The 12,953-nt window shown below is 28.2% G+C and overlaps 1 protein-coding gene across 1 annotated transcript in view; it reads right to left on the bottom strand.

The window, feature by feature from the left end:
* Positions 1–12,953, bottom strand: part of Polr1A (RNA polymerase I subunit RpI1) — a 38,173-nt gene that overhangs the window by 5,158 nt on the left and 20,062 nt on the right. The window contains exons 4-7 of the mRNA XM_075368727.1: positions 12,736–12,933; positions 5,195–5,342; positions 4,038–4,147; positions 730–921 (exon numbers count right to left, since the gene is read on the bottom strand). Coding sequence (XP_075224842.1) covers positions 730–921; positions 4,038–4,147; positions 5,195–5,342; positions 12,736–12,933 — 648 coding nt within the window. The remainder of the gene's footprint in view (positions 1–729; positions 922–4,037; positions 4,148–5,194; positions 5,343–12,735; positions 12,934–12,953) is intronic.

Below are 12,953 nucleotides of genomic sequence, written 5' to 3'. Positions count from 1 at the left end.
TGCCATGTGTGCCAGCGGCATTGTCATGCAAGAGAGTTCAACTGCCCAGATCCCAGAATTTGGGCCAGATTCAACAAATGCAATGCACCAGGCATTTCATTACTTCCAAATAGAATTTAGAATTCAAGCAATTGCTTACTATTCATTAGTGAACAGATTGCAATAAGCAAATTAGGAAAAAATAAATACTACACTATACTTGTCTATCCATTCCTAAATATATATCAAAATGCTTGTAGAAATAATGTCTAAACAATTAAAAGTCATTTTCAGCAAATAATTTAAATCAAACTAAAGAGTTTCAGCGATTCTAGGGATGACACGAGAGGGACCATCAGCAGATTTGTTATGGATATCAGAAGGGTGTAGACATCTGTAAACCTCTACATCAACATGGGAGGAAAGTTCCAATACTGAGTTATTCAAAAAACGTTTTTCAATATTGTTTCGCTTCTGGGGTGCAGTAAAAAGGAGGTTCACACACTCCTACTCCCTGAAGCCCAAAGAAACACCAATAAACTCGATGAAGAAGACATAGTGGTCAGGGTTCCATGATTAAGAAAACTTTAAAACACCTTTTGTTTAATTCAAAATTATGGTACAATAAAAATTAATAACTGTTAACAATTATCATTGACACTAACAGTGTCCCTCATTAAGGTAACAAAATAGTAACTTTACTTATTAATTAATTAATTTACTAAATTATTTTGGTGTATACAGATTTACCTGTAATTTTCAATGTGTTCACTTGATTCAATAACATTCATCGTTCTCTCTTTCTGTTCTTCTTCATCAACTTCTGAATTATCATCATTTTCTACATCAAAATCTTCTATAAATTCATTCTTTTTATCCTCATCACCATCATTATCGTCATCTTCTTTTTCTTGATATTCTTGCTCTTCCATCCTACGTGCCCTTCATCACAATAAAGAATTTTTTTAAAATCTAATATTATACATAAATCATGAAAACATAAAACTGACTATGATTCTTAATGATAAATGTAGTAAAGACTTTTATCAATAATTACCAATAATCAATTATTTTTCAATATTCCATTCAACTTTTAAAAAAATAAACCAAACTTTTGAATAGCAAATAAAGCAAAATAAGTTTCATCTTCATATAAATACAAAATGAAAAACATAATTGCAAGTAATCATAGCTATGTTTGCGACGTTGTAAGACCCAAATTGAAATTCAATTTCAACTTTAAATTTTTTTAAGGGACTCTGAATATTACCTCTGTAGAGGTACTATCAAGCTCAACCTCAGACTAGACACAACTTAGCTAAGCATACAGCCTATTGAGAGGAAAACTATTTTATATTAACAGTTTTATTAATTCATAATCCTAACTCTACTTAACTTGTGAATATCGGAAAATATGATGCGGTCATTAGTTTTTTTATTAAAAGTAATAAATAACAAAAAGTTAAGAATAAATACTTACACTATTTATCCTTGAGTAAGGATAACACTTAATATACTTCAATTTCAAAGATATATGTTATCCTCAGACCCTATAAATTATTTACTCATTATATAGTACAGACAAAGCATTGTAAACACTATTCTCCAGGCAAAACATTAATAATTATTGAACAATACATTTCAATGAGGAGGGAAGTAATTGGTCATAACTGTAAACCTAGCAAACTAGGAGAGATCCGGTGAAAAGCCAACCTTGGGTAACAATGTACACATGCAAATAAATTATTAATATTAACAAATCACCACCTCCTAAAAATACATAGAGATACCACAAACGCCCTACAATAGTCTTCCAAGAGGGTGATTAGGATTTATCTTGAAGATAAGTGTCTTAGAATATCTAGGTTACAAAGAAGACATTTTTGCTGATGAAATGGAACTTCTTTTAAAGTGTTGCCAGATATGACACTAAAGTTTAAAGGTGAAAAGTATATAAGTGGAAAATTGATTAACTATTCTAGTCTGCACTGATAAGACAGGAGCTGACTGTTATGCAGTTATTTTGGATATGGAAATACGAAAAACGTAGATGTTTTAAAATCATTAACTCATCAATTGTGAAGTACAAGAATGGGATAATAGATTAAAAAAGGAATTTAAAAATTCTTTTACTAGTGGATTACTGTGCAGCATATCCAAACAACCAAGGACTCACAAAAATCAAAATTGCCTTACCAATACCATAACTGTATTGAGACCAATGAACATAAGTGTTGTCAAATGTCTTAAAGACTTTTAAGACTTTTAAAGACTTTCTGCTTTAATGACTAAACAGCAAAATGCTGCATTACCTCATTGAAGAAAGAAACATTATAAAGTAACATTCAATCTGTATCATGCCATATGTACTGATTAAAAAGACTTGGGACCTGGCTACATTTGAAACAATAAAATATTACTATGCAAAAAACAATTCCTGAAGAACATTACAACGTGACGATCTGCTGCTCAGCAAATGAATCAAAAAAATTTAATGTGCTGCAGCACTTTCAAATATATTTAACTGAATTAACAAATATCCAAAGGTTGGTGATGAAGTAGCAGCAGCAGCAGCAGCAGCTGAATTTATAGATCATAATATCATTAAAAGTATCATTGGTCATAAAAAGGAAGATAGCAGAAAAGACAAAAGCTGACCCAGAAACTCTGCCACCAACTTCTAAATACACTTTGGTCACTAAAAGATATATTTTAATGCATTTTAACTTGTATTGAGTCCTGTTTACAACAGCAAACAGTGAATATAGAAAATGTGATTGAAGAGGATTATTATTAACAACTAAAATACAAGCAATCAAAAATTACAAGTTACTTCAGTTTGTTAAAAAAAAATAATATGATTTATGAGAAGTGTAATAAATCAGTAAAGGTAATAAAAATGTTTAGTGATTTTTTTAAACCATAATTTGTTAGAGAACCACATTCATTTTATTTAACCACATTTACTACTAAAGAACAAAAAAATTCTTTTATTTATATAAACCAGTATTCAAATTCTTTTACAATTATTGCTTCCCTTGTGGTACATCATCAGTAATTTTACACTGTTGCTCCATAATGTTTATACTACACAGAAACAAGTAATTAAATTTTTTCTTCAATAGAAAGAATTTTAAGTTTCTTTGACGTAATCTCAAAAATAAAAGAAACAGATTTTAAAACAACAGCAGAGTGTAATATATACATACTATAATGTAGTATTGCACTATACAAAAATATAATAATTACTGTGTCCGAGTCATGGATTCAATAATAACTATAACTTTAACGGTGAAATTTAGACTGTACACTGGTACTGTCCACTACCGTTCCACTAAGGTGTCAATACCACTCAGTACTGAGTTTCCTTGTCACAAGACAATGATGAAAAATAAATTCAGGTATATTAAATTTAATCACAAACTGTGTAGTTGTTCGGCAAGTCATAAAATTCCTAAAACTTTTCAATGAGAACTGCAGTAGAGCATGATTCTTATTTCCTCATGGGTTACTATACTCCCTGATATAGGCCAATATATAAGGCCTACATGTAGCAAAGGGAATTATACTGTGCTGTTCAATTGTTAGCCTATCTTTGTAACGTAGTAGCTAAAGAATACTATTTAAAAAATTCATAAACAGGAGTAAACCTGCAGATGCGATCTAGTGAATTAATTTTCTATTTAATGTGTTCAAATACTTTGGTCATTAATCCTAAAATCACAACACCTATTTATTCAAAAGTAGTTGTGAAAAATATTCTTGGTCATTAAAGGGAAATTTCAACTTTTTCTTTTGCATAATCTAAGATACATTGATGGATATAAAATTATAAAGGGTTCAGTAGGTTCTTTCATTACAGAGAAATTTTCATTGTGAAGAGCTCTGTTACAGAGAAAATTTACTCTATATATATATATTTCAACACCTGATATCAATAATAATATTAATTATATAATAAATAATTTATTGGAAATAAAACTATAAATTGGTAATTCAATTAACATCATTCTTAAAAATATATGAAAAATTATTTTTTAAATATTATACGCAAAAACCTTAATTTAGTAGTAGTTGCATCATCATCGTCAAGAGCTTCTTCTTCTTCTTCAGAACTTTCACTTTCAGCATTTTTATGCCTACCTTTAGTATCTTCTTTAGCTTCATCCTGAAAGTATTTTAAGAAAGAAACAATTATAAAATTAACAACAAATAAAAAACTGGCTTTATGGCATGAACCTTAATCATTTATATACAAATTATTTCTTTAAAATCCAAACTGTGTTTTTGGTTATTTTAGATAAAACTGGGAATAGTAGGCACCAGCATAGTTTATAAATTTGAATTAATGGGCAATTAATCAACAAACCCTTATTGACAATATCCTCTCACTTGACAACAATTCAAAAAAAAGAACTTTAAAAATAATAGTAAGCCAAAAAAAACTCATCTTTTTAATTTCTTTCTTATTTTGACTGTTTTAAGTATATTACATTAAAAACATCTACCAATTTTGATATTAAAATCAAAAAGTCAAAATTTAAAGTACAGATAAATTATTAAAAAAATTGGTAATATTAAAATAAACACAATCATCCCTAAAAAGTAAAAATATTAACTATTCTAATATGTGGATTTTTACATTAAACAACTTTTTTTAATTTTTTTACTGCTAGACCTATTGCCTTGAAACATTTTTATTTATCTTTTTCTTTAATCTAAATGAGAAATAATCAGGATAGTAATAATTTTCAACTTTAATTACAGTGGTACAGGGTAAACCTTTTAATTATTGGAACCTCAGAATGTATTTTTACGAGCAAGATAAAATGGATTTAATAATAAGCAGAAAATGCCAGATAGATACTTTTCAAGAATTAAATACAGAGTACCTTAGCAGATAGATAGAAGTTTGGTTATTTTTTACATAATTTATCAGGATTTAATAATAAGCAGAAAATGCCAGATACTTTCCAAGAATTAAATACAGAGTACCTTAGCAGAGAGATTAAGTTTGGTTATTTTTTACATAATTTATCAATCTCAAAGATTCTTTATTTCTGTTCTTTAGTCACTGAAATAAATTTAACATAAATAAGTAACTTAGTGAAGATATGTATAATAATGTCATTTACTAATAAATCCAGTTTTTATTTTTTATAAAACTATACTAAATAAATTAAATCGTTTTAAATGGAGTAAAATTAAAACAAACCTCAACAAAATCAATATCATCCTCTCTATCATCACTTTCTTCATTACGTTTTGACCGCTTCGTCTTCTTAGTTTCTGCTATAATGAAAGCATCTTTTCCTGAATATGTAGGTTTACTCAACAATTTAGGAAGATTTTTTTCAATAAGCCTGTAAAGATTAACAATAAAAAAGACATATAAAAAAATAAATGTTGCTGAAACGTAAGCACATGTTTCTCATATGCTCTGACCACATGATGAGCAGCATAAAAAATATACAAAATTAAGTATAACATGAAAAGCAGAGGTGAATCCACATTAATTATTTAAATTAGAAAACAAATAAAATAATATTACGGTAAGTGTGAAAACACTAAACATAAAAATAACTATAAAATAATTCACTATTCAGAAGGCGTTAATGAAAATTACTTGGGCACATATTTACACACACACCTTGAAATGTATACGTGCAGAAACTATAGAATTAAAAAATACATATATTAATTACTATTATTTAAAAAATTCATTAAGTAATACTGTTTCGGTAAAAGAAAATCTTTTAATTGCATTCTAAATAAATTTGTCACAAAATTTTTTTATGGTTTTGTAATTTATTAAAAACTGCAACAAGCCATTTTTAATAAGGGCCTTTCTTGTAAGCCATTAATATTGTATTGAATTACAAAAACAAATCTGTTGTCTGGTTTAGTAAAAGTGAATATTGTCGTTTAAGAATAAATGGCTTTTATCAACTTTTTTTTCATTTTCTAAATATCAGTCTTCCTGATTCATACTTACGAGTACAAGATAAAGTCAACCCTTTTTTGTATCTTGAAAACTGTTTTTGACTTTTTGAGGGGCCTCTCAAAAAATTATATTATTATACTTCAGAAGGGAATATACAAAAGTATAAAAAATATTTAATAAAAACAATGTTAGAATTTTATTATAATGCTTAAAAAAGCCAGAATTGTTTAATTTTGTTGCAAACATATCAATAAAAAAAATCCAGAAATTTTGCACAATAGGCAATTGAAATACTATTGTTATGATGAATTACAATAGTAGCAAATCTACCCACACAATTTGCAAAGTTACATCTACATTAGAAATACAATGCAATGGTTTAATCCATTTGTATTTAAAGTTAGATGATTACAATCCATCCAGTGAATAATTTTTTCAACGGCTAATATAGAATTTTCAACAATGTTAATTGCATTGAAGTTTCATAAACATTTTGTAGAATGATTAAAAAAATGCATAACTATTAATAATTGTAAAATTTCCATTGAATTTTCAAGTGATGATGATTTTGAAAGAGAGAAAAATTAAAACTAATACGTTCATGTTGTATCAACCAATAATATAATAAATTAACAAAAAGAAAAAACTAATTAAGAAATAATTATAGTCAATCCCTTATTCAAAATATGTTAAATTTTTACATATCAAAAATATAAAAACATTATTATTATAAATAAACAAGAAAGATACTAAGGTATACCTGGGAAGAGTCATGAAAAATATCCCACAGTTTGGAAGAGGCTTTTTAGTCAGCCTCAAAATCCACCAGAATGGTCTAGTGGTTAACTCGTCTTCCCAAATCAGCTGATTTGGAAGTCGAGAGTTCTAGCGTTCAAGTCCTAGTAAAGCCAGTTATTTTTACACGGATTTGAATACTAGATCGTGGATACTGGTGTTCTTTGGTGGTTGGGTTTCAATTAATCACACATCTCAGGAATGGTCGAACTGAGAATGTACAAGACACTACACTTCATTTACACTAATACATATCATCCTCATTCATCCTCTGAAGAATTATCTAAACGGTAGTTACCGGAGGCTAAACAGGAAAAGAAAGAAAGAAAGTCAGCCTCAAAATAATAAACTTCATACAAGAATTCAAGTCACAATTCCCAAAAATCAACCAACACTTACCCTAAAAGCATCTAATAAAATCTACACTGTAATAAACACCTGTACACCCTCTACTAATAAAAATAACTTTCTAAAAGACCTTAAGAAACAGAAACGTTCTAGGATCTACTCAAACTGACTATAAATAACATCCCCAAAAATCATGTTAAAGAATTAAACAGAGACTTCTTCAATGCTCAACTAGGCAGAGAAAGAAGATACTGCGACATCATCAGAAAATGGCCCGCCCAAAAGAAAATAAACAAAAACAGAAACTTGTAGATCTCTGCAGAAACAACAACCTACTTTTGAAATCCATATATTTCAAGAGAAAACCCGCACGCACATTATCCATTGAAATGTAAAATTAATATTTAAAGGATGTAAATAAAATTATTTAACAAAAGAGTGCAGCAATCATTTTACTTATTATAAACACTGTGCGGGACAAATTATTTGTAATCCACCTCAAGAAATTTGTTATCTTTGTGAGTGTAAGAATTGTCCAGATTCTGACAATTGTAAAAACATTTTGGATTCAACATTTGTTGAAAATTCTGTGAGCAAAATAACTTTGCGTATCAACTAATCGTTCAAGTTTAGAAACAGTACAGAAGAACCAGAAGATTTTATTGAGACGTTTATTAAAAAATTATCAATTCTCGTTCACCATTCATTCGTTGCTTCTCAGCAATCATACTTCTTAAAAAGTTTAAAAACTCTAATTGAACCCAACATCTTTATGTGACTTTGCTGAAAATTTGTGCTACGAAATGAAGTCCAAGGGTTTCACTGGAACAATCAACAGGCTACTCATTCTTCTGCTATTTATTTTAAAAGCCAAGAATTTGTAAACACTTTAAATGATAATTAGTTGTTATAGGTCTGATGTCCTTAAACATGACACAATATCAGTTCACCTTTTTCAGGAAAACTAATTCTTTTTAAAAGAAAAATATAATATTGTGAATAAACTAATTTACTTCTCAGATGGCTCAGCAGCACATTAATAATAATAATTATAATAATATTATAATTATAGAATTATAATAATATAAAAATCATAAAAATTTTGTGAATTTTTGTGAACTAAACGTACTATAAGGATGACTTCGGTGCAAAGGTGGAATGGTACTCTTTGCCACGTCACATGGCAAGAATGCATGTGAAGGTGTGTAACCGTTATAAATTCTGACCTCTAAATTTAAATTAAATTGAATTGGCTCATTTAAATTGGTGAATTTATTTTATTTTATTTTATTGTAAATTATTTGTTATATGGATATGTTAATAGGTTGACGGACGATATCTTTTTTTAAAAATGTAAAAATTAAATTAATAGCAGCATGATTCATTAGTTATTAAATTCCTTCTTAAAACAGAATTTTAAGAAATATGACATGCGTGAAAAATGAGCAAACATTTTCTATACAAAGAGTGTTACATTTGTGTGAGTACACATACTCAAACAGACTCGGACAATTTGGAGAAACAGTGGTGGGGGTTAGACCTATGACACCATCGCAAAGCGTCAGTTATATGCGGGACTTCATCGTGGTTCGATGAGTGTTGTATTTAAAAAAAAAAAAAACTGATAAGGAAAATCATAGACTGTGATTTGTACAGAATACAGGTATGAGAATTTGATATCAAAGCCACTCCATAAAGACATTCATCTGTTGATTTTTAATTATAACATGTTAAAATGACAAATTATGTTTAAATTTGTAATTAAAATTAATTTTGGATTCACCAATTCCTTACTATCATACTTATTAATAAGATATTTTGTTAAATTTTGATGTATATAAGTATTTAAGTAATAGCGGTTCTACAAACTTAAGTAAACTAGTTACAGGACTTCTGAGTCAAATATGTTTATTGTCATTTTTTCTTTATTTTTATTAGTAATGTGTATGATTCATCACTGTTAGTAATATTTTTTTGATTTGTTGAGTTATTGTAACTTTTTTTGTAAAACTCAAGAGAAGCATAAGCAACATAGTCCTAGTACATTGTTTCGCAAATCCCAACAATAGTAAGTTCACTTTTTGTTTATTAAAAATTTATTCTTTAAAAATTATAAAATTTTGTTTCTGTTTTATTTAAATCTGATGTTTTATCAGAAGCTCACAGGTGTTGGTGGTACTCTTAAAAGATTAGCATGAAAAACAAGTTTACAAAACCCACATCAAGATCAAATAACAACAGTTGCTTAGCTTTACGATTGAGTTCAGTCAAATATTAGAAATATGAATTTCATATTTGTTTCAAATGAAGAATATTAGAAAGAAGATAAGTATTCAGCACCTTGTTTATCAAAAGCAGCGGCCATCCCAGGTACTCAAAAGCTACATGCTTTTGTTACCAGTCAGGAAAGGGTACATTAAAAAAAAAAAAACTATTTCCAAAAATGAAGAATATGAACAACAAAAATTTATATGAAACAGAAGTTAGTTTTCCTGAAGTTTCTGATATAAAAAGTTTTGTCATGTGCATATATAGGGGTGTTTGGTGGTTGGCTTGTGTTTTATGAACAAACAAATTGACAGAAGTAGAAGTAAGTTTTCTTCACCCCTTAAGTCCATCTCCTTACGTTTTTCCAGCACACAGTGATTCTCTAATATTAACTCGACAGGAAGTACTAACAAAAGTTAATCCAAAAACTGCTACTGGACATACATATACATTATCTGAAAAGGAAACTACTCAGGCAAATGAAAAACTGACAGCTAAATAATCAGGTATTTAGCACATAAACAATCTTTTAAAATTTAACTTAATACTAATTGTTATTGGTATAATTTGTAAGTAGCAATAATTGAAAGCCAATGAAAATATCAGGTTACATTTATCAAATCATTATAAAAAATTATTTTTATTAAGAAAAATTACTTTGAAAAATTAATCAGTACATTAGCATTAATCAATATACAAGTTCTGTTGATGTATTTTATCAGACTATTGTTAAAATTAATACAAACAAATTAAAATATTTATTTAAAATAACAGCTACTGGAATAAAATAGTTAATTTAAGAATGTATAAAACTTTAATTTGAAATCTTTATTGATTTGCCTTACTTTTTGTATATTGTGTAAGATTTTAAGATGGTCAAAATGACCAAATCATAAATGCCATAACTGTAATTATTTAAAGACATCATTATTATACTTTGATTATTATTAGTCATATAATTATTATTTATAATATTGTAGCTTCTTGTATTAGGAGATGTGTCGTATTTTGAGAGGTGAGAATTATACTTTATACATAATTATGTTTTACAGTTTTTTAGATCATTTAAATGTATGAGATTTATTGTTTTACTTAAAATTATTAACTTAATTTCACTTTTAAGCATAAAGTGTAATGATTTTCAACCTCAATTCATTTAATTAATATTCATTGCAGTCTTGTTATAAAACTAAAAAAGGAAATTTTGCTAAAACGTTGATAAACATTTCATTTTTTACCTCCTGATCCCAAAGCAGTCCCAGTTTCAAATTTTCTCAACTGCTTCATAGTATAATAGCAAATAACATATATTTTTTATTAAAAAATTGAAGACCTGTTTTTTCAGAAATTTAATGTCAAAAGTCAAAGGTGATCTTGAAATAAAGATTTATATAAACATAGGCTTGTTGTATATCATTTGAAAAGGCATCAGTAAGCTTTAAAATAAGTCCAAGTTTATCACTCTACCTTAATAAATAAAATTATATCGACGTTACACTATTACCATAATTCAAAATTTGTCATTTTCCAGCAAATCTGAAGGCTCTAAAAACAAAACAGTTAATTCATACTAAATTTCATGAAAATCCCAGTTGGTCAGGTTATGGGCCTTGTTGATTTAACACAGAATGACCCAGACAGCATTAAACTTCTTACACTACAACAGTCTCCACTTTGTTGTTTTTAGTTCTGCAGATGTCAAAACCACAAAAACATAAGCACAACATGCTAAGTTTATTTCAAAAAGCAAAAATTCTTAAAGAACTGACAAAGGCAAAAAAATTAGTGACATAGCTTCATTGTACGGAATTGGACATGTAACAATTTATGACATGCAAAAAATCAGGTAAAAATAGAATAATTTGTAAAAGATGTGATTTGTAAAAGTGATCAGCAAACATCAAAATCTGTCATGTTCCCATTAATGGAAGAACATCAAAAAACAGAACTACATTCATGCCTTGTTCAAATGCGATGGTATCCATAAACTTGAATTGCTTATTATAGGAAAGCCCAAACACGTAAGACTTCCTGTAAAGTATAAAAATCACCTTTTTAATGCTTTAATGAGCAGTTCGTGTCATCAGTAAATAATTCATTACACATAGACAGTTACCAGAAAAAGCACTGTTACTTTTAGACAACTGTAAGGAGTATCCAGATGAAGAAGACTTACAAAGAAAAGATGGGTTTATCCATGTCTTATTTCTTTCACCAAATGTTACGGCTATCATTCAGTCAATGGATCAAATGTAATCCATATTGTTAAAACAAATTACAAAAAGAGTTTATTCTATAGTGTAATGAGTAAATCGAAAAATATGCCTATTTTAAAATGTTTAAAAAAAATAAATTTTAAAGACATTGTGTTTGATCTCGCACCAGCATGGGAAAAAATTCCTGTCAAAACAATAGTGTGCTCTTGGAAAAATTGCGGCTAACTCATCCTCTTACATTTTTACAAGAAACGCAAAAAACCACTGGAAAATGAATAAACACCGATGACATCTGAAAGTAATGATTTCAGTATTGATGCTGAAATAAAGACATTAGGGAGTCGCTAGCCCAACTGTGCAGTCAGGACAACTCAGGACTGACATAAGAAGATATAAATGAAGTTGACATAAATAGTTGACCACAATTGAAAATGTGCTGCATCAGAATGAAGACAATGATGACAGCGAGAAAACATGAAAGCTTCACCATCGATTAGTATCGTAGTTCACAAAATTGCTTTGAGTGCATTTAATATATGTATCAAATGGGCTGAAGAGAATGAAGTGGCAGCTGCCAATATTTTAACATTAAAACTTTTGTGAGAAAATAATTTTAAACTATTAAAGGAAAAAAAAGACTACTGACCAGTATTTTTCTGTTAAGTAAGTAGTTAGTTGTATTATTATTTTCTTAATCAAATTACATCAGTAATTCAAATTAATAAATGCATATGAAAGTACATAACATTTTCTGTTGATTATTCCACTGAAATTAGGGTAACGCCAGTAATCAGACAAATTCCGATGATTCAAGACCAGTGCCCAATATGTGTACAATATGCCCAATGTGTGTATGTGCGCACATGTACAAAATTCTGATGCAGCAAAAATCTCTGTGAAATTACTTAATACTGAAGAAAAAACAAGCACTAAATAAAAAAGTTTAATTTTATAAATAATTATATTTAGCTGCTGAGAAGAAATCTCAAAAAGTACTTAACTAATATATAATACTACTTTTTTTCAATCAGGAGTTAGTTAATTACTACCAACTATTAATTTTTAATTATTTCAAAATAAAGGTAATATTGCTAATCCACTTGAAAATTGTTTTAAATGGAATCCATTTCATTTAATCAGTTTTAAGAATTAAAATTAAAAATTATCATTTATTTGATTACTTACTTGATTATATGATGAGGTTTAAGATTTGTATTGTTACCATAAGCTTCTTTTGGTAATAATCGAAAATAAATATCATATAACTGTCGACGTTTCTTATCTCCTAAATCCTGACGTTCAGTAACAGTAACATATTCCAAGACTTCTTCTAAAGTTATTCTAGTCATCTTCTTACGCAGTCTATCAGCCTTTTTATTTAACCTATCAAACAAGAATAATAA

This window comes from Lycorma delicatula, chromosome 6, assembly GCF_047948215.1.
Source record: "Lycorma delicatula isolate Av1 chromosome 6, ASM4794821v1, whole genome shotgun sequence".
In the NCBI taxonomy this organism is placed as follows: Eukaryota; Metazoa; Arthropoda; class Insecta; order Hemiptera; family Fulgoridae; genus Lycorma; species Lycorma delicatula.
Note: the sequence above shows the minus strand (reverse complement) of the source record. Positions and strands in the feature narration are given on the sequence as shown.